Source organism: Temnothorax nylanderi, unplaced genomic scaffold, assembly GCF_030848795.1.
Source record: "Temnothorax nylanderi isolate EJ_2023f unplaced genomic scaffold, tnyl_v1.0 TNYL_tig0011_pilon, whole genome shotgun sequence".
NCBI lineage: Eukaryota > Metazoa > Arthropoda > Insecta > Hymenoptera > Formicidae > Temnothorax > Temnothorax nylanderi.
Genome location: NW_027249073.1, coordinates 1,213,358 through 1,241,203, shown reverse-complemented (window position 1 = coordinate 1,241,203; position 27,846 = coordinate 1,213,358). Strand labels below are relative to the sequence as shown.

The following is a 27,846-nucleotide window of genomic DNA, read 5'->3' as shown; positions in this document are numbered from 1 at the left end:
CGTACCTACTTCGTTGACCTGCAATTCTGTAAGTCTCGCGTCGCAATCGAGTAAACTTTCGACAATGATCGGTTCGTCAGGAAGATGTAACGTAACTTAAAGACTATCGTTTCACGCCGCGAAGAAAGGAACGAAAGATATACAATAGCTAAAAAAATGCGCGCGTTTGAGTTTGAAATTTCAAACTGGAGAAAGTTATATTTTCGATTTATGACGTAGACGTAGGCCGCGGTCCATTTGACGCTACAAATGCTTCGAAGCGTTCTTCTTCTCCTTCTGTCTTCATTGAAAGAAAGGAGAAAAGGAATGCTTCGAAGCATTTGTAGCGTCAAGTGGACCGCAGCCGTAGACGATCGCGAGAGAAGCGGGAAACTGTGGAACACATTGGCAAACTATGTCGCTAAGGAAGATCTCGAAATGACTATGAAGCTAGCCGACAGAAATTACTAAATTTAATAATTTTTAATTTTTCTAAGTGCATTTTGTTTGTAAATCGTTTGTAATTGATTGTGAGTCAGTTTTTAACGTTTGTGACCAATTAGTTTGTTTGTAATTGACAATTTTATTTTGGCCATGATGTCAGCCGTATATGTTTGTATAGCATACATGTAATAAGGTAATGTCTGAATTACAGGTCTTGTGCTGGACAAAAAGTATCGGTTGGCCAATACTTTCAACGAAAGTCTGATAATATAGGAATATTAGGAAGTAATAACAAAGTAAGACCGAGTTTTGGTCTTGTCTCGAAAACTCCCGTAAAAACGGGCAAATTACCATCATTAGTTGAGTCGACTATCATGGCAGATGGTAATTATACAATTTTTAATTAAATTTTTAATTTAATTTAATTAAATCTTTGTATACAAGAGACTATATTGTAGCAACAGCGTCGTCGACGGAATTGACGGAGAAAGAGAATACGCTTATTCCTAATACAACAAGAGACGTAGACGAAAATAGTGTCATCGGTTCAAGCACTATTATTAATATTTTACAAGATTATAACAGCGAGACGCCACTACGATTGATTGATCAGTTTTTAATGGCACAAAAAAAGAAGAAAAATTCAAAAATACAAGACAATGCGAGAAAAGAAACTTATACCTTGCCATCCAATGAAAAATCCGTCCTAGCGATGCCCACTACATGCCATTTTCCTATTTCTAACAAATTTTCATTTAATAATGATTTAGGTATGTATTGAGACCTCTGTGAAACATTTAATATATTTGGTATTTTTTTTAATTGATTTTATTGCACGATATTTCAATTTCAATGTATTTATGATATAGCTAACATTGATATATTCAATTTTAATATTTAAAAAGATAAATTAAAATTTTAATATATAACTTTAACAAATAGGTATGTCGTCAACATCAGATCTTACGTTTTATTTACGAAATCCCACGTTACCATGCAGTGACAAATTGATTGCATCCAACATATCATTTAAAATGAACAAAAAGAATTATAATGAAGAAAGCTACAGTGATTTAAGTATACAAAGTAAAGAAATGATGAGAAAAAAGGATATTTCTAATAGTATGATAAGTTCATCGCTCTCAATAAACACAAATACAGAAATACAGTCCGATTCAAGTAATACAATTTATTTAATTATTAATTTATTCTCGCTGTGATAGATATAACAATGTTTTTTTTCCTTAATTTTTCAGAGAATGTTGTTCTTGGCAAGAATACAAAAAAATTATGTAATTGCATTGTTGGTATGACGAATGAATTTAATGTTGAACTAACTTGAACTTGACATCATCATCATATGTCCATTCCCATCACCATTTTCCTTTGGACCAACGGTTTAACGTCTTCTTCCGAAAGACGGAGCCCAGTTTTGCATCTAGGGATACCTCTTTCCGCTAGATGAGGGGGGGGGGCAGCGTTTTTGCTGAGAAATTCTCAGTGGCCTAGCGGGATTCGAACCCGGTTCTCGGGATTACGAATCTGGCGCTCTACCCACCAGACCAGCCGTCACCCCGGGACTAGATTTTCAATATATTGCAGAAGAAACAACAAAAAATTTTACCTATAACTCTTCATAACAAAAACAACGTCAATGTCCCTGTGAAGCTCTCTATATGCTACTTGTAAGATATGAATCTACTAAAGTTTAATTAGATTAATGTACTGAAAACTAATATGCTTTTAATTATCATAGGATGCATCAAAAATATTCAGTATTAATAAACCAACGCATCTAGTACTTAAACCACTTAAGAAATTTACCACTAAATAATATAAGTTGTAAAAAATCGCGATCTACATCAGGTAAAAATCTCTCACATTAGATGTACTCTTTATATACATACGTTTTTCTGTTGGAGATAAGAAAATTTTGTTGAATAGATTCTCCGCAGAGAACAACCACAACATTGAAAGAGCAAATTAATTGTACATGTACAATACAAGGATGACACAGTATTACTCAGGAAAGAAGTGCCTCTTTACGCACAAATAGGTATTTGTGAAATCCAAATTATCGACACAGAAATGTTCCAAGACAGCAAGGCAAATCGGTGAATATCCTTAACTCGGGAAATGTGGCGACCCACGTGTCCGCTACTATCGTATCAATAGAGGGGCATCCAAACACGACGCAAGATTTTTCTATAAAACTACTTCTGTAGTTCCACGGCTACAAATGGTTTTTCCCAAATTTTAGCCAAATTAATTAAAGAATCTCATTAAACTTATGCTCGTTTTAATCAGTAAGATCAGCCGCAACTCGGTACAGAGCCGGATTTCCATTTTGGCTCTTAAAAATTTATAATAAATAAAATACGGAGTTAAAGTGCACTTAGTGCATAAAGTCCACCTGAGTGCACCTGAGTTCGGCCGTGACTCCTGTCGACCCTTAACTGAACTTATTTTGCAAATAACTCAGAAATTTATTAATTCACAAACGTTACACTGATATATTCGTAAATCACAAACATTACATTTATCAGTAATCAAAAATCCCAGGTAGCAAGCACATGTCATTTTGACGTCAATTGACGTCAAAACTCTGTCATTTTGACGTCTTTTGACGTCAATTGACGTCAAAATGACATGTGCTTGCTACCTGGGATCTGTTTGTTATTAAAAAGTGTCGGCTGACATCATGGCCAAAATAAAATTGTTAATTACAAACAAACTAATTGGTCACAAACGTTAAAAACTGACTCACAATCAATTACAAACGATTTACAAACGAAATACACTTAGAAAAATTAAAAATTATCAAATTTAGTAATTTCTGTCGGCTAGCTTCATAGTCATGATCTCGAAGTTAATTTATTCTAGTTGGTATTGTAACTAATACTACGTTTACGCGAGCGTTACTTCTGTAGTAACTTACGATAATTCACTCGTTTACGCGGAGTAAATTATCGTAAATTACTACAAAAGCCCGTTTACGCGAAGGAATTATCGTAAATTACTACAGAAGTAACGCTCGCGTAAACGTGGTATAAGGTTGATAATTATTTGTAGTCGGTAAACTTGCTGATGATTTATCAACCGTTTGTAATTAACAATTCTATCTCTCTAGCTGCCGACGTTAATTAATGACAAAAATTTTAATTCTCAAAAATCGACAAAGTATCAGGATTGTGCCGTAAATTTCAAGATTATATCTACATGGATTGTTTATGCACTGTTTACACAAACTTTTTTCATGTAAACAAAATAAGCCTTGTAAATTATTATTATTATAACTTAACTGATTGATTAATTAATTGATTTTTTAAATTATATTTTTACAATTTTAAAAAAATTAAAATAGTTTTAGATTAGATTAAATTTTAGATGCATTTCAGTTATAATTTACTTATCAATTAACTGTACAGTGATACATGATACTAACATAAAAATATTATTTACGCTGATCTGATTACTGTCAATTCTTTGTAGCATTCTAAAAATTATGCCCAAACTAAATAATAGTAACTAAAAACAAAGTTGCAAACAAAATATAAATTTTTCATATTTCTGATAAAATATAAATGTTCGATAATTCATGGATTACTCGTTCACATGAGTTAAGGAGGTTCAGTGGCTACAAAAAATGCAGCCAATTTCATGAAATTTTAATATGTTGTTCTGGAATGCAAAATAGAATTATGTGAATTTTTTGGGAATTTTTCACAATCCCGTTTTGAAAAAATCTACTCCAAAAATTGTACTTTTTAGCATAGGTTCTTATGGGAAATGACATATTGCACACCTTTAGAATGAAATAAGTGCAAGAAAAAATGCAAATGATAAGGAAAAAGAAATATGCACATGTAACTTAATAATTTACAAATAAATGAATGAAAGAAATGGGAAGGTTACCGCACATTTCGTAGACAAATTAATTATTAAAGCATAAATTGCTTGATTTTTCGTCTGCTAGACTGCCACGGTCGTGAGCAGTAGCACGCACTATACACGCGGCGACCATTCAGAGCAATCCCCTTCACTCCCACTACTTCAAACGCTAGTGCGCTGTTGCCAGAACCCCCGCGTCCCACTACTCCCCCCGATGAAGCCACCGAACCTCCTAAATATAATTTACATTGCATACTGCATGCAGATATAGATTATTATATTTTACGCGTAAACGCTCAACCCTGATAATTATAATAATAGTTGTGGTTTATTGTTGGACTACCTGTGCATGATGATCAGCTTGGTTGCACTATATCAAACTTTCCAAGAATTTGTCACATTTCCAAAAACTTCTCAAATTTCGAAGAAATTTCCGTATTTTCAAGAATTTCTTTATTTTTCAAGAATTTTGCATATTTCCAAAAATAGAGGGAACTCCCCGAATGTTTTAACAATATTTGCATGCTTGCACGTACACTTTACTCACACGATACAAAACGTACACGAGACTTGAATAAAATATCAAAGCTATTATTAGAGCGTTTATTTACGCATTTCCAACAAAATTGCATTAATGAAACTGAACATTTTTTTAATGTGTACAAATAACATATTTTAATAATCTTGACACTGTGTCTTTTGGAAAGTAATATCTTCAGATTCTCTAAATACGCAGAAAATGTCAAAACTATTTGCGATTGAGTGTTAAGTTAACTAAAATGATCAATAAACGAGCATATACAATGTATCGCAACACGACTTTCGATTACGGCATTTTCACTTTAATCCGCATCTGCCGATCGAATATCGAAACCTTAGAGAGGCAGATGGTGTCGAAGAGAAGTATGATTACGTAGCAGGTGTATAGTGCTGAGTGCGCGCGCGACAGGTGAAGTGGAGACTTTAATACGTACTTATGCGCTCGCCACCGAACTTTTGGAAAGCCACGGTAAAAAAAAAACAGACGAATAACAACATCCGCATGTCTCGAAAACAGAGTTCGGTTTAATTTCGACGCAGTTCAAGTCAATTGCGATCGAAATCAAGCGGATCATTGCGGATTTCATTGTCGGAGGTAGCTGGGATTTTGTTTATGCGCAGAAGGATTTTTAAGACGATTTATTTCGGGCATCGACGTCGTGACGGACATCACGCACGTGGAATACGCGATCGATCGTCCCGGTACCGATCGTTCATTCACGCGCGTGCACGTGCAGTCGTTGGAAATTAATCGCTTCTCATGCTCCGCGCGCATGGCGTGTCGCCTCATCGGTTTTTCCCAGGGCGACGCGATTTCCGAGCCGATAGCTCTTCTTCCTCGTAAATAAAATCCGGCGCGGTGGGAGGGAACGACGAACAATTTCGCCGGATGAATACTGAATCGGCCGTACGTCGCACCTCCGCGATCGGCGTCGCGCACCCCTCGATGAGTACTCCTCATGACGTGAATACCAGTTGCGAGCGACCGTGAGATCACAAAGAAAGAAAAAGGAAGCAGAAATAAAAAGTTCGGAGTCACGTTTTTCTCCGACGCGTGCACCTGTCCCGAAAAGTGATCAAACGATTTTTCCGATTTTGTCCCAAGAAACGACGCTCCTTTATGCCGAGGGGGGGGGGGGGCGGCTGTAAATCGTGTCGCGGTCCGGTGTCATAAAGCCATCCGGCAGGCTATAAAACAAATCCCGGTTCTTTGCAGTCGGTGACCCTTCCGGCCAAACTAGTTTCGGAGGAGCCAATTAATCTCGACGGGAATTGACTCGAATGACGATGGACGCATCGATCTCGATCGTATCGTAAGACGAAGTCGAATCGCATCAGCAGAGATAACTTGACGTCGCCAATAAAAAATGGGTTTCACCAGGCAATCCTGGATATCCTGGCAATCTGAGATTATTTTATCGAGAGACATTTTCCAGAGACTTTCGACGAACGACCTAAATTAATTAACTGATGATTTTTTTATTTTATAGTTGAACATGAGATTCCCAGAATTCTTGTTTTTTTATCCTCTCATAATTATTTGATTATCTAGGATATGCTAAACATCTTTTTGATAATATATACAGATCCCTTCTAAGCATAGTAAATACTTGTGTCCTCTTGGACAATTTTGATAATGAGCTAACGAACAAAATAACATCATTATTAGGAGGTCAGAACTGCTTCCGGCAAGGGTTTGATCTAAAACTATTTTTTCTTTCGACTACCGTTATTATCTACAAAATTATATATGATTGATGACTAAGCCCGGATTAACCCAAAATAGGCGAAGTTCTTTATGTCGATTGTAACTGTTGACTGTATCATGTTTTATCTTGAAAATATACAGTTTTATATTTTCAACTTTTCTCCAAATTTTACATTCTGCTAATTCAAGCAAGTCTCCCCGAGTCATTCCTCGTTTCACATTTTTGTATCGATTGATATCCAATCCGTAAAGAATAAGGATCGGTAACCACCACTCTTGCACGTGAAGTATAGTGTTTCAATGTCAGTCGCAGGAAGTAATTCGATACAGTTGGCTTCTGGACACGTGCGGACGCTTAAGCGGGATATATCGGTCGCCGACCGGATGGGATTCGCACGATTAAGCGCTGAATCGGCTCCAACGATATCGACGATATCGGTATGAGCCAAGGATATTGATCCCATAAAACGTTTCTTAGCAAATGGGCGCAACGCATTTCACGAACGATTAGACACAACGATGATTTATGAACTCGAGAAGATATTTGAATAATTCATTAATTGATAAAAAAAAATAACGGTCCGTTTATTCGGTATCGGTGTCGAAGTGAGCGAGACACTGCTCCCACCGGAAGGCAGAAGGATCGACATGAGAATCACTGGGGGGAGCAGAAGGGCGCGTGCCAAGGGTTCGCATCTGCCGCAGTTGGTTTTACGTCCCCATGTCCCTTTCTGGAAAGGGAAGACCGCCACCATCAGCATCGCCGTCTCACGTATGTGAGTCTCTGGTTACAAATAAAAAAGAACGAAGGAAAGAAAAAGGGAGGGACGTTTCCGCAGGAAGCACCACGCAGGATCCCTCTTTCGCCCTCTCATCTAACGTTCTCGTGAACGGCGCGGGCGAACCGCAGCGGCGGATAATCGTATGTGCGAGTCGTGTGCAATTATTGCGCTCGAAGGATCAGAGCGTAGACGTGGAGGATGGAGGTTTTTTTTTACCTTGCGTAGGGTGATTTCGTATTGCCAACAATTTACCCACGCGCGTCCCAGAACGTTACAACCGAGTACGTACGTATTTCTCGGTGAATTACGCGAGTCGTAGCTAAGTGAACGCCGTGATTACTTATTAGCCGCACGTAACTAAGTCGGGCGCAAAAACGCGAATTGATCCTTGGCGAATCTCGCAAAAACTGGACGTACGGCAAATGAGATATCAGCGGCAAATGAGACATCGAGAGAAAAAAATATCATGTTACTTAAATAAATAATTCCGGAACAGAGCCATAATTTACATTTCTTTGTCGTTCGTTTTCACTATCTTAAAGATCAAAAGTTAAATTGGGTCGAAAAATCGAGTCTGAATCGTTTGATTTTTTTCAACTTCTCATTTGCTGGCAAAGGAAAAATTCTGTTTTGTTATATATTTATGGATATGACCTCCTTTTATATTATACATTACAGTAGGAAAAGTTACGTTCAATAGAAGATTTTATATTTATGCGATTCAATGATCGCTAAGCCGCGCGGACAGCCAATACATCCCGAAACAGTCAATACGTCCCTGTGCCGGGGCCCCGAAGGAAGGGGACCGCAGGTAAGCAGCTGCGAGCATCTGCAGGGGCAGCGCGGCAGCCGCGTGTTTAAATTAGTCCCGGCACAACTGTCGTGCGCGCAGCATGCATGGAAGACCGTTCTCGAGTTCGCTGTGTTGAAAATTGGATTAATGAAAAATCGTGAAAGAAACTAGGGCTTAATTCGCCTCGAATCGTCGGGATTTTTATCAGTACTCGCGAATACGACCGATTCACTTCGTTATTATCAAAAATTAACTTTCCGGTAAGAACAGGAATCATCCGCGATAGGAAATCATAAAAGTACTTCTTTTTGGAACTTGCAAATTGCAATTAATTAATAATTAAGAGTTTAAGACAAATTGTGGTTAAATTTGAGCACAGTAGCTAAAAGATGATAGATTAATTCCGATAAATAGTGATAGATCGAGTTCGGCTGTACATATCTAATCGTATTCGATAAGATAAATTGAAAAAGAGACAAATTGATGGCCCTGGTAATAACGGTGAAGCAAACGGTAGAAGTCGCTTGATGATCGTATGAAGGATCAAGAAGGTAGAAAGAAAGTGGATGAAGATGTTGTTACTCAGGGCGATTGTGACGCTGGTCGCGTGCTGGATCGTCAAGTGCGATCTGTTGGATCTCTACGTCCAGCACATGGACGAGACCATGAGGACGATGCCGTACAGATATAAACGACATCCCATGGATCCTGTTACCAGGAGAATAAAGAGGAGCCTCGAGGAGGACGAACCGTGGCTCAAGATCGGGAACTTCAAGAAGCAGCGACTGGATGTCGACGAGGATTGGTTGAAGCAGTGGAAGGCTAAGAGGAAGATTGTCCCTTACAAGAGCGACGCTTTGGATTATCAAAACAAACGGGATGAGAACCTGAATCCTGATCAGCATGAAATATTCTCGACGCAGAATTCGAAATACTTCGAGAAGACGTCGACGGTTCTTGAAAACGCTGCTGAAAATTCGCAGTTGAACGTCTCGCAAGATCCGATTGTTGAGGAAACGTCGGAGGATGGATTGACAATCGTGGAGAATCAGACCAACGTCGAAAAGTTCACCGTCGAGGTCTCTCTGAAACCCGAGGAAGAAATTTCGGAGGAAAACTGGAATGATTCCGAAGAGATGGAGGGCGAAGATAACTCGCAGTTCGAGATAATCAGCGAGAACGAGCGGATCAATCCGAAGCCGTTCGTCGAGTCGAGTTTCAAACGGACGCCAAAGGGTAGCCGGGTGCCGAAGAAGTATTTCCCGGAGAAGCCGGCCAAGGACGCGCGAGGAGCGAAGGATTACATCAAGGACGAAATAGCGACGAGGTCTAGGAGGAGCGCGGACCATGAAATTAATGAGGGCATATCTAGCACCAGGCCGTGGAGATTCATCAGGTACGAGAGACTGGACGATAACGGTGACGTGATCCTCGAGTGGGATCCTTCGGACGACGAGGAGGTGATCTTCAGGGTCACCGCCAAAACCCTGGGCTACGTTGGTATCGGTTTTAACGAGAAGACCAACATGAAAGGCGCCGACATCCTGCTCGCCTGGGTGGACGATCACACTGGCGCTGTCAATCTACTGGTAAGTCAGTCTCCTGCGAGATTCTCCTACCCTCGATGTCCCCGATAGTCGTTGATCTATAGGAGGGCGACCAGTTATCCGATCGATAAATCTCGATGCCCGAAAAGGTGTTCAGGGTGATTCCCGTACAAAAAAGTATCGAGGCTGCATAACTTTGATCCGCTGGCCAAGTCGAACTATACGTCTATATTATCGAGCCCTTGCAGCTTGCAACGGTCTCTTATATAATCTGTCGCCTTAATGATGTTAGATAACGAAACAGATTTGTGATTTCAACATTATGCATTTTAACATCAGCGTTAATCTAAAACGGTTTCTCCTTCGATAATTGATTTTCTCGGGGCACAATGGTCCTTTCGATAATTAACTTAAGACTAAACGAATTAATTTAGAAATCTTTGTAAAACGATTTTCCTTTCCGTAATTATTCACGCCTGGCAAGCGACAAACTATTTTCACACGACCGCGACGCGGTGAAATTAGCGCGGTCGTCGCGCAAAAAGAGATTTGCGTAGGCATGAGAACACGGGCAAGGACTTAATAAAGCGATCGCTGGCTAAGTAGACGTCTAATGCATCGCCCGCGCCGTCGTCATTCAGCCGTGTGGGAAGGACTCGTTTTCTTCTTATCTCGCCTATCGATTGCGTCTGTACCGTGGACCTATATCGCGCGGAATCAACGCGGCTTCTTGCTCGACGCATTTTTCTTCGTGAAACATCCAGTTTTCCCTGTGAGTCACTTCAATGATAAAATCAAGGCATAATTTCCAGAGTCGTTACAAAGATACGCAGTGAAGGGATAAAAGTAAAAGCTGTGGGCATTCCAAGATCCTTTGGAATTAACCGGTTAAAAACGATTTAAAAAAATTCTTGATACGTAACCTTGCAAGGATATATTTTTAATTAAAGATATGATAACGGATTTGCTTAAGTATAGAAAAAGTGAGTTTCTAAAACTTTCAATGACATAAATAGTTATGTAATATTAAACAGTCGGATGAAATGTTCGAGCGCGAGGAAAAGCACCACGACGAAGAAACTGACTCCCCGGCTCGATTTCGCGCCGAAGCAGCCCTTCACGAGGGATCCGAGACAGTTCGAAACCTGTCGGCGCGTATCTCTCTCCGGCGAAGGGAGCCGGCGAAAGGCCGCGAAGCCGGGGAGATGGTACAAAAAGGGGGCGACAACAAAGGGGAGGACGAGGAGAGCAGGAGGAAGACGGAGAAGAAGAGGCACGACGAAGAGATGAAACGAAGGAAACGAAAGGTGGAAAAAGGAGCTAAAGAAACGCGAAAGCCGGGGAATTAAAGGAAGATTAAGAAGGCGGTTGCAGCAGAAAGGGAGGTCGAGGCAGCATCTTGAAGGACCTGCGAGAGATTCCAGAGGAGAAAGGGACTCCAGAAGAGGAGGGAGAGAGAGAGAGAGAGAGAGAGAGAGAGGTAACAAAAGAACTATCGTGAGTATCTCCCTCCTCCCCCGAGCCGCATTTCTCCGCTCGAACGACGGAATCGCTTTCGAAGGGGAAGTCCGCTCGCGCAACCGATCCGTATAATGAGAAGCGTTAATCAACGCGACGTCGTAGTCGATGAAGCCGTTTTAGTTTTCGTCCAGGTGCATCGGCTACGCCGGGCCCTTTTAACATTCTCTTGTATACAAAATACGTGTGACGGAAGACTCGCGACGAGAAAAAATTACAGGTTCACCTAAATAACCAAATTAATCGACAAAAAAGGAATAATATACATATATATTATTATTATATAGGGCAGAGCAATAATTGACTTGACAATTAAAATTTCTGAACAGCAGCACGAGACGTTTTAATTGACGATCAGGTACTAGAAAGCCGACGAAGGACTGAACGACGTAGTTCCACGTTCCAGAACCTGCTTCGGCCCGGACCCTCTACTTCCCCGAAATCCTAATCTTAATTAAATTTATATCCATTACGCCTGACGACGCCCGGTTGCGCCGTATCGCCGCGCGAGGAATTCCTCCCGAGAGCAGGGCACGTCGTCCCCTCCGTTTAACACGGATGCTGAAAACGCGGAATCTACTCGGCGGCAGCTTCTTGTACTCGACTTCGACTTCGTAACAACATTTTCTTCCTCCTCTCTTTTTTCTACGCCGCAAGACGAATTGATTCTACTTGCCTAGGGGCCTATCGAGGATCGTCCAGATCGCAAAGCGACGAAGATTTCCTTCAGCAAAAGTATCCTTTCCTCCGGTTTTAATTCGCGCCTCGTCTCTCGTCGCATTGAGAGAGGGAAGATTAAAACGAGAGTCACGCGATATGTATCCCGGCGAGTTTTAAATCTTTCCCAAAGTGAAGTTCAGTGCCGACGCCGAGGGGACCGCCTTTCCATCGACCCCGAATTTTCGGGTCTATTTACCTGAACCTCGTCCCGGCGACATGAGGGTTGGGGAAAAAGGGTGAGAAGAAGGAACGACGAGGGAAGACGAGGAAGGGTGAAGGAGGAGAAGGACAGACCCGAGAGAGAAAGAAAGGTCGGAATAAAATTAACGAACGTGGCTCCACAACGGGCGAGATAACGTCGTGATAAATTTACGTCTGACCGGCGCCGCGGCGGCCTCTCACTGCGCGTTTCTTCGGCGTATACGATCGATCTACCCTCGTGCCCTTCTTACCTTGATGAATTGTAAATCTCTCGATGCAACGGATCGAGGCTGATCCTAGGTATCTCATCAACGGGGATGCTGCATGCTGCGGAGATAAGTCATGTAAATTAACAGAAACGTACAGAAATTGTTATCGAGTTCTCTTCATCACTCATAGCAAATCATAGTAATTGATAGCAAAGTGCTGATTTCTGCTACAGACTTTATTTCTAACTTATTTATACACTGTTAAATATTAAAGAATTAAATTTAAATCAATACTTTGAGTTAAATAACATTTTGTTATTTTTAACTATTATGTGTGTTGAAATTTATTATTTTAACACAAAACAGTATTATTTTAACATTATTGGTTTAGTTAAATTAACGACATATTGAATAGGAGCAGTGACGACCTACAGGAATAGTTTAAAATGACTCAAATTGAGTATAATTTGACACTAAAAATTTAACAATGTATGCAATCTTTAGGTGGAACCTTTAAATAAATAATTTACAAATTATTATAAGTATAATTTACAAATTATTATTGATTAAATTAACTTTATGTCACAGTCGCAAATCGACATATCGCTTGCACGAAACAGCAATTTCGAAACGAAGATTTTTAATCGCAAGTTATAATCGCGGAGCGGCCGGGGCCCCCCGTCGAGGCGACAATTTGTTATTTGCCAGTACACACGCGCATACACGTACGTATCCACGAGATGTCTTATAACCGCGTTTGACAAATATCGCTATACGTGCGTACCTGTTGCACTGACGAGTGATGCACTTACATGCATTCGAATTCAGACGCCCCGAAGGTGGCGGGATGTGCCGGCGGCGAAGAATACACGTACGGTGTGTGGATATAAGGATTGCGTACGTGAATTCGCGCGGACCGAGTGTGGTCGTGTGTGAAGATCGGCGGCGAGAGGGCGAGGGGAAGGGCCCGCTAGGTACGCCGGGCTTGGAGTTAGGTCCGAAGGGGCCCAGTCAAGGCCTCCAGACATCGTCGACGGGGGGGCCTACGTGTGCGAATCTTTGAGCATCGCTACCGAGAAGGACGAAACGATGGGTCCTGGGCCCGATGAACGAGCTGGCGATGTTGTATACATATCGTATATGCGATACCTCGGGCCCTGAAGATCCCCAACATCACTCGAAGTAAGTACTCTCTTAATGAGTTCTGCCGATTAAAAGTGAGCGAGAGTACGAGAGAGATATCTGATTTAAAGCGAGAGAAAGAGAGAGAGAGAGAGAGAGAGAGAGAGAGAGAGAGAGAGAGAGACAGGAGAAAGATTAAACGAAATCAGATTATACATAAATCAAATAAAGAAAATAAAAATCCGAATGCTGCCGTCGAATCCTTCGCTCAATCAAGATCGTCCCAATCGAGGAGGATCAGCGAAGGTCGAGGTGGCCGCGTCGAATAATTAATTAATCGCCATTAATTCACGATGACGCGGAGAAGAGTCTCTCGCCGGCGAGGCCAGGAATGAATGGAGGGCCCTCATCGGCAGCCAGCGCGACAGAGAGAGGCCTTAAAGACGGCTGCTCGCGTCCGTCCGCCGTCGTCGTCGTCCAGCGTGACCGACAATGCGTGCGCGTATACGACGATTGCGATCGTAATTTATTACCGCGCCGGGAAATACGAGTCGCTGCGCACCGCATATACGAGTGAATCTGAAATGCACGTAATCTGCGATCCGTCCATCCCTTTGGTCCCAGGGGCCGACGGGTCCGTCCAGGACGTACGCGGGACGGACAGTCGGACAGTCGAGCGCAACGGTGCATGGATGGGGCCTCTCTTCTCCCCTTCCCGTCTCCCATCTCCTCCACCTACCCGATTTCGCTGCGATTTTTTTCTCATTATCCTGGACGATCCCTCTTGCTCGTTTTCTATCACCGGCCAACACGTTTTCGTCCTTTTCCAATCCCCCTTCGCGTTCGTCGTCCCTCTCTCCGCGCGGAGATACTCGGCCCGCTATCTTCTGACAAAGCGCAGCGTACATGCCGAAGAGACGCAAGAATAAAATCCTTAATGCATCTTGGATGATAGCTAGATAGCCGGTGATCAATGGTTATCGCGTCGCGTTTAAGGATGATTATGCAGAAATAAAAAACAAACAAGTGAAAAAAAGTCGCAGTTAATCCAGCAATACAAAGCAGCTCTTGCAATTGATTGTTGCTAATTAACGTCATTATACGAGGATAAAAATTATTAATATATCGCCTCGAATTAATCCGTAGGAAGAAGCTAAACGAGGCAAAAAAGTTGAGAGACCATTTTTAACTGTAGTCACTAGTCAGAGACAATTATATAGACATGTGGTAGCTCGAGGGGTGCAATAAAAATCCGTCGCACCGGTAGCGTGTATTAATAGCGCGATTAGCGGCGCGGGAAAGGTGCGGATGTGGAAGAAGAGTAGGTAGGTGGAATGGCGACTGTGCAATTTATATACAATATATATATATATCTCTCTCGAAATGCCCCGGAGGTGGGTCAGGCAGCTGCTCGACTTTATCGCATCGCTCTGAGCCGCGCGGCTGAAGCGTCAACGAGGTGTCGTTTACGCCAGCGACCGGTATACGATACGGTTCATCCTCTCCCAGGCGAAGAGGAGACCAGGAATTCGCCAGAAAATTTGTCCTATCTCCTTCGTCTTCGCACTAATCATCGCTCCCTCTTCTTTCGCTTCTTCTTCGTCGTCGTCGTCGTCGGTGCAGCACATCGTAGTCAGTTCTTATGCCGCTTTATCTCGCGTTCCGCGCGTTACACCGCGTTATACTCCTCGCGACGAGAAAGAGATGAAAAGGGATTTCAGACGACCGGGAGAATATATCATGGATTAAAATTCATCTCGTACACAGTGTGGCGTGCTTCTTTGAGCGTAGTGGGTCATTCTTCTCGTAACAAGCAACCTCAAGTTAACATTTGCATTCAAAGATGTTGCAAATATCTAGAACTAACGATCTTGCTTAAGGAGTGGAATTTGATCTAAAGTTTATTAAAAAATACGTAGCGAAAGTCAACATTTGATAATAATTGTATCGATTTTATCGCCGAAATTCATCGGACCTCCTTAGCCTGAATATAACGGAAAAGAAGGGGCTCAGAGAAGGGTACCTTGGTCGGAAGTATCGATTGTGGAGTTAGCCAAGCTGATATTCGATACGGCAAAGGGATTTCTGCATTATTGAAAAACGAAGAGCGAGGCGTTTATTAGCATTTCCGGCGTCAGAGCCGACGTAATCCAGCGTATGATTTACGATTCCCGCATCGCGGAACCGGTCCACCCGGGCCAAATGAAATACCGTCCGCTACGCGCCATTTGTCCAGTCTTGGTGAACTGCCCTTCGGCTACGTACCTGAATCATCGTTCGTTTCTTACCGGCCGCGGCGCGGCGCGGCGCGGCGCGAGAAATCCGCGCCGATCACCATTCTGTTTCTCTCCTCTCGCGTAATCCGAGACCTCGCGTTTTTCGCGAGGTCCCGGCAACTTTGCAACAGCCGTAACAACCGGCCATTGACGGGCCCCTTGAGGAACCCGCGGATCCCCGATGCCGGGGTATTAATAAAAAGACTTGCAATTATAACACCGACGCGCGGAGACATTCGCAGATTGCGAACTATTTAAATGCGGTTATTCTCAATGTACCCAAGTTCGGCTCCTGAAGATCGTTACATATAAATCTGTCGATAATTCCTTAACAATAATCTTTACGATATACTGCACAGAAAAAGAAAATATTTATCCATGTTTCAATGTGGAATTCTTGAAATGAGATTATATTGTGTTAAACGAAGATAACTTGCTTCAATAAAGTATTTTATATAGTTCAACTAATAAAAAAAAGTTAAAAAGTTGAAGTTTTTATAAGAAGATTATAGATTGTTGCATATACTAAGTTTTGAAGAAGACACTCCTTTTTTTCTGTGTGAGATCTCCGTCTCTCCATTGGATATATCCAGCTGATAAAAACTGATAAGGAAAAGGAGCGCCCGGAGGATCGTGGGATCTTTCATCCGTTTCTCTCACAAATTATAAGAACCAGAATAGATAATAGCTTGAACCAGAAAAGGAGAATAGCTTGAATCTGGATGATTCTGGAGTCAATGTTCTGTACAAGTACGGAAACCTCTCTCTCTGTCTCTCTTTACTTTCTGCCATGTTTTTTGGCCGTACCAGTTATCCGTAACATGTAGTGGCGCGATGAGAGTTACGGGGCTCCCCTTTTTCGTGTCCTGACTTGCCCTCCGGGCCCAAAAACAACTCAGCTCAGAAAAGAAGAGCAAATTAGCGCTGTTAGTGGCCGAACCACCGCGAAACTGGTTCGCAGAAGCACTCACGTATTCCAACGAGACTCGTCTAGTTCCGACCAGCGACTGTTTTCAGGTTCCGAAAGACCGCAGCTTGAGAACTCTGTATTGTTTTCGAGAAATTGAAAGAGAAAGAGAGAGAGAGAGAGAGTCTCGAGTTCTATCTAAACATTCTAAACGTGCTTTATGTAAAAATAATTATTTCTTTAATAATTTAGCATTATATTAAGTGTTTCTAAATTAGGTTTTTTTAATTATATAATATAAAATATTAATAATTTTTTAATTGGTCTAATTTCCATCTTCAATGCGATGCGTTGTCGATTTCACTTGCAAAATAATTACGGGCAATATACGTACAATTTTAAACGCGACGCGAAACTTTACTCGGCCGTTAATAGCGAGCCTCGATCGGCGGATCTCTTTTCGCCGCGACGCGATTTTACGTCTATCGGCACGATGGGTAAGGGCAGAAATTCCACGTGCGATTAAGCAGGAATCGTTAAGCGGCCCGCCGAGTAAATTGCGGGGGACGCATGCACCCTCGAGTGCCCGGGCGAGCGCCCCCACCGACGACGAGAGCGGGGGGGTTTTACCACCGCATTTTAATTCGTTGATTATCATTCCGCGTAACCGCTCGTAAAACCGGCTACGATGAACCTTAACGACTCGCCGCTCGTAATTGCGCGTAACCGCGTGCGAGCGCCTCCGACGCCGCACCGCGCCGGGATCGCGACACGTGAGAACCGGGTCGGAATCGCGACTAAAAGCTCAGTAATAATAATTTCCTCCTGAAAAAAGAACGAAGTAGACCAATTCAGAATACAGCCTTTATTTTCGCTTACATAAATAAATGTTTATTAGAGAAGAGATTAAGTTAATACTAAAGTACTGAAGTATAATAAGAAGCCAGCATCATATCTTTCCATTTAGATAAATTTATTTTTTTCATGTGACACTAATTACACAAATATATTTTATTAAAAGCGAAATTGATTTATCCATTTCATCTTCACAATGGTGTAATCAAATTATGTCTGTGGTCTACCGCGATAAATCTGTGGGCGATTCGCGCGAAATTTGTCGCGACCGCTACGCCGATTCCTTGTGGGGTTCCCGAAGGACACAGAGCTCTCCTTTATTCCTGCCTGAGGAAGGAGCTGGTCTTCGCTACCAGCTGCTGCTCTGCCAGGTGGTAAAAAGGAGATTCGGCTGTAGGAAGAAGGAGGAAAATACAGAATGTATGCGAAAGAGAGAAAGGGAAAGAGAAACGGAAAGTGCGGTTGGTTTCACCGACGGGTTTGAGAAGAAGGAAGGGGCGAGAGGGAGAAAGATGCAGAGAAGAGCGAGCCGAGCAAAAGAGGACAGTGGTTGAGGGAGAGAGAGGAGGACTAAGGGAAGGCGACCCAAATGCATACACGCACATATATATATATATATATACACACACAAACATGTACACATATAACATATACATCGTGAAGTGCAAGAGGAAGAAAGGGAGAAAGATGGGCGACGAAGAGGCCACCACCAAAACACCTGGCGAGCATCCTTCTCCTAGTGGCGCCTCTTCAGAGAAATTCCTTCCTTTTTCTCGCCAGGACTACGAGGACCCATGGGAACCACGTTTGTAGCGCACAAAGCGGCAACGCAGCAACGTTTCCCTTTTTTGTAGACGCTGCATCCATCGCTACCGTGGAAAAACATCTTACGAAAACGCTCGCAATCGGGATTTCGGGACGGTCGTCGTCCTGAAAGCCGGCGTCTCTCCGAGGCGCGCATTGTGCAGGACGAAACCGCGGAGGAAACCCGTAACATCCTGTTTTCATCCCTCGTCCGAGCGTCATTCGAGATCTTTGACGAGCAATCTTAATTCTGATCTTAATCCCGATATGAATAACTATCTGACAGGCTGTAACAATCCGAGATGTATCTTTTCACGATTTAGATGTTTTTAAGAACTTAAGAGCGGTCCTGATCTCCTCACATCGCACTCACATCTTTTAATCTCGCATTGCGACAAATAAATAAAAAAATCGATTAGATGTTCGCGCGGTGAGAAGGAATGTCTCAACTCTGAAACGTTTCTCGTGAAGTGTCTCTCGTGGGGAAGAGATTCGTATTATCGCTCAAGGATCCGTATCTCTCTCCCCCTCGTCCCGAGGAACGCCTCGCGAGCAGAACGCGCGTGTGACGCAAGCGGAGAAGCCTCTCAGAAGATTGTCGGAGGAAGCGGTCGCCGATCCGTGACGTCACATCCGCCGAATTAATTTTCCGGCGTGTATGCCTTCTTTCCGGCGGATCGAAGATGCCCCTCGATGGCTCGAGCCTCTTAAATCTTGATCATCTAAACTGCAATCTCTGCATCTAAACTGCGTTTCTCTTTTTTCTCGTCTCTCTTTGTTGCGTCGATGAGTCGTCGATTCGAGAGAACTAACGACCCTTAAATATCTGCCCCCCCGCCGGGCATCGTACACAATTATTCGCGCCAGGATTACGGTAATGACATCGTCAACGGGTGCATTCGTTATCCTGCGTTTCCGCGAGGAAACCCGTTTCTAATTCGAGGACCCGGGAGACGACTTCCTCATTGTCGGTCTTCGTGACTCACAGTCGCAGAAAATCAGGTGGCTGCGAGAGCCGTAGCTCCACCGGATAGTTAGCATAATATTTTCGTCTAACGATCGAGCCACTTTGTGGTATTTTTCACCCCGGCGCGGTCGCGATAATCCAGCGTGGGAATCGAGAGCGTTTCCTACTTTGTCTCTTTTATCAAATCGCTATGCTAGTCGCGACACTCAACTGGTTCTCAGACGTACGCAAACCGCCCGAACGTGTTTGGATTTGTCCCCGATAAATTGACGCCCGAGATAGCGGGCGAATGGAATGAATATTGTCTTTACGGTTCAATCTTACGGCGTGGTAGTGTACTCGCGCGATGCTGAAAGAAGATCCGATAAGACGAGCATGTATTAAAGTAATGGATCCACATTCACCGTCAGCCGCGTCAAACGCGATAACGGCACCGTAAATTAAATCTTCGACTAATTGATATAAAATCTTGCAAAGTAAAAGGGGACCAGGGAATGTGAAAAACAAATTATGATTAGCGCGAGAGTCTCGCTAATCGGACGGATGTTTCGTTCTGGAATATCAAATTTTGGATAACGACGGAATAAATTAGCAGCGCTCTTAGGACGCTCTCAGACCTTTTTAATCGCCGAACAACGCTATGGCTGTACTAATTAACCCGATGGCGATGAGAATATCCGGGCGCCATGAGAAAACCGTCTCGCGAACTTCGTGAGAACGCACTTGAACCCGACGAAATAGCGATACGACTCTGCCGCTCCGATCGAGATAAAAAAAAGATTCTCGCAGTCTTCCGGGAAGATTTATGCACGCGTATTATTATCACACTCGGCCGGTCGGGTTGTTCCTCGCGAACTGATTGTAATTAAAATCTGTTTGTCTTCACTCAAAGATAAAAAATCATCTATTTACTCTGCACATCAGTGATTCCAGGAAACACAAGAATTATTTCAGTCTGCTGGATTTGTACGTATAATTATTTAATATTAAACGTAATTTTTCCTTTATCAGTTTAGAAGATAAAGTTATTTACGATCTGAACTGGATCTTTTGGTAGCCTAATAAAATTTCTATGTATTTTCTTTTTCGTATCTATACTGTTAAATATTAAAGGATGAAACTAATACCTTGAGTTAAATATTATTTTATTATTTTTAATCATGTCGAAATTTATTATTTTAACACAAAATAGTATTATTTGAATTCCATTGGTTTAGTTAAATTAACATATAGTTTTAGTTAAATAAACAACATATTGAGTAAGAGCAGTGGCGATCTATGGTTAAAAATGACTTAAATTGAGTATAATTTGACACTACGAATTTAACACTGCAGTATATACTGAAAATATAAACAACAAATAAATAATTCTTTTCTCAATTTTGCAATTCTATTCTTGACTTACCTATATTTGATTTACTTATTGGCCTCACACCATATTTCTGATGACATTCGCAAATCCGGAATTAAACTGAAAGAGACAATTAAAATAATTCACGATAATACGCGCCGAATAAAATGTCAACGGCACGAGGGCCATAATTCTGCGGCGGGGTGCGAGAGTGTGTAATTTCGAAACGGGCCTCGCAGAGACACGAACACTTTGTGAATCGTTTTACGCGTTAACGAGGGTCTGCCCTCCCGCTTCGCATTTTCCACCGGTTTCTCGCGATGCTTTGAGAGAGACAGAGAGAGAGAGAGAGAAGGGCGCGCCTATTATCGTTTCCTTTCTGCACGTGCTCGTTACGAGGCGCGTAGTACTCCACCGGGCATGACGACGCTCTCCGGCAATTATTCGGATTCATTACGTGCAGGAAGGGGACTTCCCTTCGGGAGCCCCGCTACACGCCTCGCACGTACGAACGTCAGCGGGGCGCTCCACCGTAACCGGGGCCCAACGGACCCAAACGCCTGCGGCTGGCCGCCCTTACTCGCGTGCGCTACCACATAGCAGCTGGGAAATCAGTTCCCTTCTTCTCTTTTTCTCTCTTCTTATTTTCGAAGCGCAACCCCTTATCGCCGGCCACTGAAATATCGGTCCGTGATTTCGCACACGCTCGTTCTTCATAAAATTCGGACGCAAGCTGTTCCGGAGTCCGAACCTATTCGCGCAGAGTCGACGAATTCCGGGCTGACTTTAGCTCAGCGAAATAATAGAGGCTAATCTGTCATCGACTTTAAAGCTCTTAAATGCAGTAGTCGCTAAATGCCTTCTCTGTCAAGTTTTTATCGAAAACGACTTCAGATCTTAATTTACAGCCTTGAAATTAACTCTTTAGTGGGTCATAATTTTTAATTCCGGGCCACTAATATCTCAATTTGTTTTTGTTACGGGAATATTGATTTCCGAGTTTATTAAAGAACTTATAAAAGGTATACTCCGTGTATAATCGCGGCGTGAATAATTTTATGAAATGCATCAACATTCTCTTTTTTATAACGCGCGCAGGATGTGTCACGTTGGTGGACCGTGGACGAAAGCCACGTCATAACAAAGAATGACGAAAGTTCATCGTACTTTACTCAAGCAAAGGTAAAAGAGAAAGTAGGTAAAGATGGAGAGACGAATTGTGTCGGGTAGAAGGGCCTAAAGTCCCAGTTCACCTCGGATGCGAACACCTGGCGTTTACCTGACCCGATAGAGCTCTCGATCTCTCGTCCAATAGCGAGGGAGCGAGTTTCGGGGCCCGCGGGGCCCTCGTTTCGACGAGTACGTTGAACCCCCTCTGACAATTCTAACGTCTCTCTCTCCTCCCTTTCGTGTTTCAGGACTCGCACGGTATCGAGGAGATGAACGCCGCGCCGGTTACTGACGTGTACCAGGATGTCCAAGTGCTCGGCGGCTCGCAAAACGAGACCCACACCATTGTGACGTTCGCCAGGAAGTGGCAGACGTGCGACCCTCAGGATCGTCAACTCTCGGTAATCGCTGAGAAGGAATTATAATTATCTTATAATGTTTATATTAACATTTTTGTCACGCAAATACAGATCTGACTGACCTTTTAATTCTCAAGCAATGTGCAAGATGTTAATTAACCCTTAAATGCCACCCGGGGTCCAGCGGACCCCAGACCCTTTAGAATGATATATTTTCAAATGTTCCCGCCAAAAATGGAGCTCATATTTATTTATTTATTATTTTTTATTTTTTTGATTTTGGAGCCAATATTTTAACTGTTGGCGATCTTAATTTTTTATACTATGTTGAAATTTTAACAATATAAGCATTTTATTCTCTTTTCTAAGCCTTGAACAACATTGAAAATAATTTTCATAACTAAATATCAAAAAATCAATAAGTAAGGAGACATTTTTCATGCTGGGGTCTTTTAGACCCCATGTGTCATTTACGAGATTCTTGAGAGGTGTGGCATTTAAGGGTTAAATAATATGTTACGTTGAACAATTGTAGAAAATTGAAAATCGGCCAAGAGAAAAAAGTATTGTAGGAACGGATAATTGGATTGACTGCCTAGAATTAAGATTTGCCGCGAGCGAGCACCGCAAGGTGTATTTCGGGCGTCACTTCAAACTTAAAATAAATCTTATAAAGTCTGCGGCCTGCGGGAGCTTCAAATATTCTACGTAATTGAAAGGGGTCATTCTCGGATGCCAACGGTGATTCGCAAGCGCGCATTAACGCAGCGAGGGCCGGGAATTTATCACGCCTCGCTAACATCGAAATTACCTTCCGACCTCTAATCCGCTACTCTGTAATTAAAATGCGTGCAAAGAAAGCAAATCTCGCCGTGCATATCTCGTCGGCCAAACAGAGTCCTTTAAAAGGGTCTGAAAAAGAGAGAAAGAGAGAGAAGCGTTGTCCGAAAGATTTACAGTATAACTGTCGCGGCTCCGTACAATTCGTGGAGAACCCTCTTTCGATTTATGCTCGGAGGGAGGCAGGGGCCCCGCGGCTTTAAGAGGCCATAGGGCCCCGCAGTCTCGAATTCCCGCGGTGGTATTTAGGCGTTTAGCATGCCGTCTGTCCCCTTTCGCCGTGGCACGATCCTCCGGCGGTCAACGTATTCGATTTTAATTGCAGTCACGCCACTATAATACTTTGACAGAGATATATATATATATTATTTACCGGAATATAATAAAACAGAAAAAAAATAAAACAAGACGCTGTAACTCGAGAATATTTTTGAAACGCAATATCGATGGTTATTGTCGCTTTAACTGGCGAAATTCGCTTTTAGGGCGACACCATCAGGGTACTGTGGGCCCTGCATGACACCGATCCCGAATTAAACACGGCGGCGTGGCACGGGGATAAACGAGGCGGAAGGGCTCTGAGGCTGAAGACAGCTGCGGGACATTCGCCACCGCGAGAAACTCGTAATATACGACACTGGGACGTAAAGCTTAATCAGGTAAAAGAATAAGACACCCTCTTTCCTCAATATTCTTATCATTTTTCTACCAAGTTCAGATAATTAACGGCGGTTTATATAATTACTTATATTCATTATTCTAACAAAATGAGAAGCCAAAACATTGTCCAACATTATTAGATATAAATAAAGACGAATGAATAGTCGTATTATGGATATTTCAAATTCACGATTAATTTAATTTAATTCCGAACCGCTTTCGCCATTTTCTTCATTCCGCGCGCGTCTTAATGAATTGCGACTTAACGATGTTTCCGTTTGACAGTTTGAGGTGGACAATACGGACACCGTCTACTGGTGCAAGATCTTCAAAGCCTCCTCGTTGAAAAAGAAACACCACATGATAGGGGTAAGTACGCGGCGATGCAAATTCGCGCTAACAGGTTTCTCGAGTAGACGCGGACCTCTCGAGAATAAGTCCTGGCGCTGTGATGGAATGTAAAGGCCGGGCCTTATTCGTATGTGCTTCACGAATCACGGTCATTCATGCCGGACGTCGCATGGGGTAGACGCGCGCGTCGTTAGAATAAAAAAAAAGACCCGGAATGATGTCACTGCGCGTATCGAAACGTTCGTCGACTATCAATGGGAGAAGGATCGCGGGAAAAACGATCACGATCGTTCCCAGGATCTCGCCACGACGTTCTAACGGCGGGCCCAGATCTTTCGACGATCTCCCATGTCTCGACGAACGTAATCTTTCCTGAACTGAAGACCTCGAGAGAGATCTCTCGCGCAAATTTCAAATCGCCTAATCCGAAGCGGAGCGATTTTAGGCATCTCGAGCTTATGCATTATTTATGCATTTCAGTACACCCCGCTCGTGGAGAAGGCGAACGAAGGTCTGGTCCATCACATAATTCTGTACGAGTGCGCGTCGACGGCACCGATCCTCGGGGAACACGCCAGAATCGCCGGCGCCCGCTGCTACAGCCCGACAATGCCGCGAGAATGGGACTCGTGTCTGCAACCCGTCCTCGCCTGGGCTCGTGGCAGTAAAGGTAAATTATCTACAAAGTGCAGGCAGATTATTGTCAGCCAAGTCTTTTCGACCAAATAATCTGCACAAAATTCCCCACGAAGGTTCAGAATGTCAAAATAAAGCCGACGAAATCGACCTAGATCCTGTTCGCATTAAAGAAACTTTCCTTTTTATTTTTTTGTTCTTTATAATCTAAAGACTTTCTTTAGTTTTATAAATAGTGTAATATAATCGTTTACCATTGTGTCACGCAGGGGAATGGATGCCGGAGCACGTCGGTATACCTATAGCGGAACACGGCGACAGCTCGTACTACATGCTGGAAGTCCATTACAATAATCCGAGCATGAAGAAGGTGACCGACAGCAGCGGCATAAGACTTCACTTAACTCCGAAGCTTCGTCCTCAAGAAGCGGGCATTCTCGTGGCCGGCATAGCGGTGAGCCCTCTTCATGTGATACCCCCGAAGCGACAGGAATACGCCACCGCCGGATATTGCACTCCGCACTGCACCAACACGGTAATTGAAGAGTTACAAGATATTCAATTATGCCATTCACAGGAAAGATATTATAAATAATATCTTTTTTATAAGTGTTTTATAAAATTGAAGTGTTTTATATTAAATTAAATATTAAATTGAAGTAATGAAGATATAACTTTACTATCTTTGTTGTGTATATTACTGTGATTTCTGGCATTTTTCAGAATTATTATATTACCAGACTTTCATTGCGATATACACATTTATACTAAGAAATAACATAAAATATAATAAAATAAAAACGGGTGTAAATCGAAAGAAATAAAAGTTGATCTCAAATTCTATTTCAGATGTTCCCTGAGGACGGTATCAACGTCGTATCGGTTGTCTTGCACTCGCATTTGGCTGGTCGGCGTCTGAGCCTGAAGCACATTCGACAAGGTAAAGAGTTGCCGATGATAGTTCAGGACAATCACTTCGACTTTAACTATCAGCAATCTCACACCCTGGAGAAGGAAGTGAAGGTGCTGCCCGGTGATGAGCTGATTGCAGAATGTATTTACCAAACTGTGGACAGAAGCAGGCTGACTTTAGGCGGCTACGCGGCTTCCCAGGAGATGTGTCTGGCATTCATCGTGCATTATCCCAGAACACCTCTCGCCGCTTGTTATAGTATGACGCCTGTCAAGGAACTCATCAAGACTCTCGGCATAAACAGCTTCCGGGGGATGACGATAGACTACTTGGAGAAGATGTTCCTAACGAATGGGTGAGTTACCTCGTGCGGGATAATGGGAATTTTAGGACGTTCACGATTTCATAAGATCTATTGTTATCAATTATCACGAAAATTCTTTAATTTAATTTGTTATACATTATATCTGTGTAGATTTTTTTTAGTTTATGAAGTATTAATTTTTATCTTCTTTAATACTACAAAAGAGAAAAGAGAAACGGATTTAGAACATTTTTATTATATATTGCATTTATATGTAAAAAATATAGATCGAGAGAAAAATCTCGTCGCCTGATTTAAATTTTTGGGTCTATAAAAAAATTCTAGATCCGACTTGATTTCGCCTTCGCTCAATCAGCAACAGTTTCCCGGTTATTCAGACATGAGATCGACCGACGAGATTGACAAGAGTGTCGTTAAAGAAGCTGAGTCTGCATTAAGGGCCATGAAAGAACACATGGAAGAAAATGATGACGATAACATCTACACACGACTCATCATTGAGGAACCCGAGGAATTTCGAGGTATAAATGATAGGAAAAATTAAATAAATAAAATATTGGTAAATAATTATAACATTTTTTTACGGTTGAAGAGATTATTTTAAACGTTTTCCCCCTAATATTTTCTTAAATTTTCAGGTCGAACTATGATCGAACATATACTGGCTTTGCCGTGGACAGAAGATTTGCTCGCAAAAAAGATAGAAAATAGCATTTATCACGGCAGACACATGACATTCTGCAGAAAGAGGGACGATCAATTAGCATTGGTAAAATCTCTCACAATTTCTTATTCCTAGTTACAATTTAGAGTCACAATGATGCTCCTTCAAGAAAAGTATACCAAGAAACGTTACCGGATAATTTCTATGATACAGATTAAATTTATTAATTTCGTCAGTATTGTTATACATATTATTTGTCATATATATTATTTGTAAATTTATATTAATTTTTTAAATTAATTTTTCAAGCCGGCAGATATTCAGAACTTCCCGAATTTTACGGCACTCCCGGAAGCGAACGACACAGTCTGCAGCGAGATCAGATTCACGTCTGGCTCCCCCAAAGGTCCCCACGCCTACTTGATAAACCTGGTCACTATTGTCGTCGTATCGATCGTTGTGTTATAAGAGGCCTTGAGCGAATAGTCAACGACAGTCAGCGGCTGCACGGCGAATGCAATTCGCACTATCAGTTATTCAAGTACGACAAATACGGTTCTCTCGTCTCACGAATGTTTTTTTTGTATATTTTCAAATTTGCAAGACGAGCTTGATTAACTTATTAATTTAAGCGATCTTACCTTGTAAGCGACTTCCTCGAACGAGCCCCGACCGCTCGGAACAAATCGGGATATTCCTAAAGTATTAGGTGGCTGGTCAATTTCTCTTGGTAAGAAAACGACAAAATTTTCAAAAAAATTTTCGTCGATCCAGCACACTAAGCGTATATAGATATATATATAAATATATATAAATATAGAAGTATATAATATAATATAATGTGTAAATACATAATTATTAATAACGTATATATATGTATAAGGCGTGCACATCCTCTCGCGTTTTATTATTTTGTAATGCGTGTTTGTATAAAAATAAATGTCTAAACATTTCCTCTAAACGTGTTCTCGCTGATACATTTTTGTCTCATCTCCTTATATATTAAACATAAATTTATTCAATTCTTAACATTTTTAATAGTTATTTTTATTGATAATTGATATGCAGCATTTTTCGTTATCTTACCCATTAAAAAATTTTGAATTTTGTTATAAAATATTCGGTAAAAAAGTCTTAAAAAATTTACATGCTGAGGTTAATTATAAAAAGAGCTAATGTTTTAAATTTTATATAAATCTAAAAATTTCTGATTTCTCTTACGACCTGCTTAATACTTAAAACCGATAGAATTAATTATTCAACTATTACAAGTTCCCATATCGGGGACATATTTAACATCTCTCTAATACCAGA

At 42.0% G+C, this 27,846-nt stretch overlaps 1 protein-coding gene and 1 pseudogene across 1 annotated transcript; both read left to right on the top strand.

Annotated features, from left to right (window-relative positions):
- The first annotated feature begins 5,813 nt into the window (after window positions 1-5,813).
- Window positions 5,814-7,663, top strand: LOC139767748 (uncharacterized; annotated as a pseudogene).
- A 561-nt stretch (window positions 7,664-8,224) lies between these two features.
- Window positions 8,225-27,493, top strand: LOC139767654 (MOXD1 homolog 1-like). The gene is made up of 10 exons (XM_071697149.1): window positions 8,225-9,726; window positions 22,033-22,185; window positions 23,469-23,642; window positions 23,929-24,012; window positions 24,475-24,664; window positions 24,900-25,165; window positions 25,480-25,898; window positions 26,193-26,389; window positions 26,507-26,637; window positions 26,842-27,493. The coding sequence occupies exons 1-10, from the start codon at window positions 8,704-8,706 to the stop codon at window positions 26,998-27,000; spliced, it is 2,796 nt and encodes a 931-aa protein (XP_071553250.1). The 5' UTR covers window positions 8,225-8,703; the 3' UTR covers window positions 27,001-27,493.
- The last annotated feature ends 353 nt before the right edge of the window (window positions 27,494-27,846 follow it).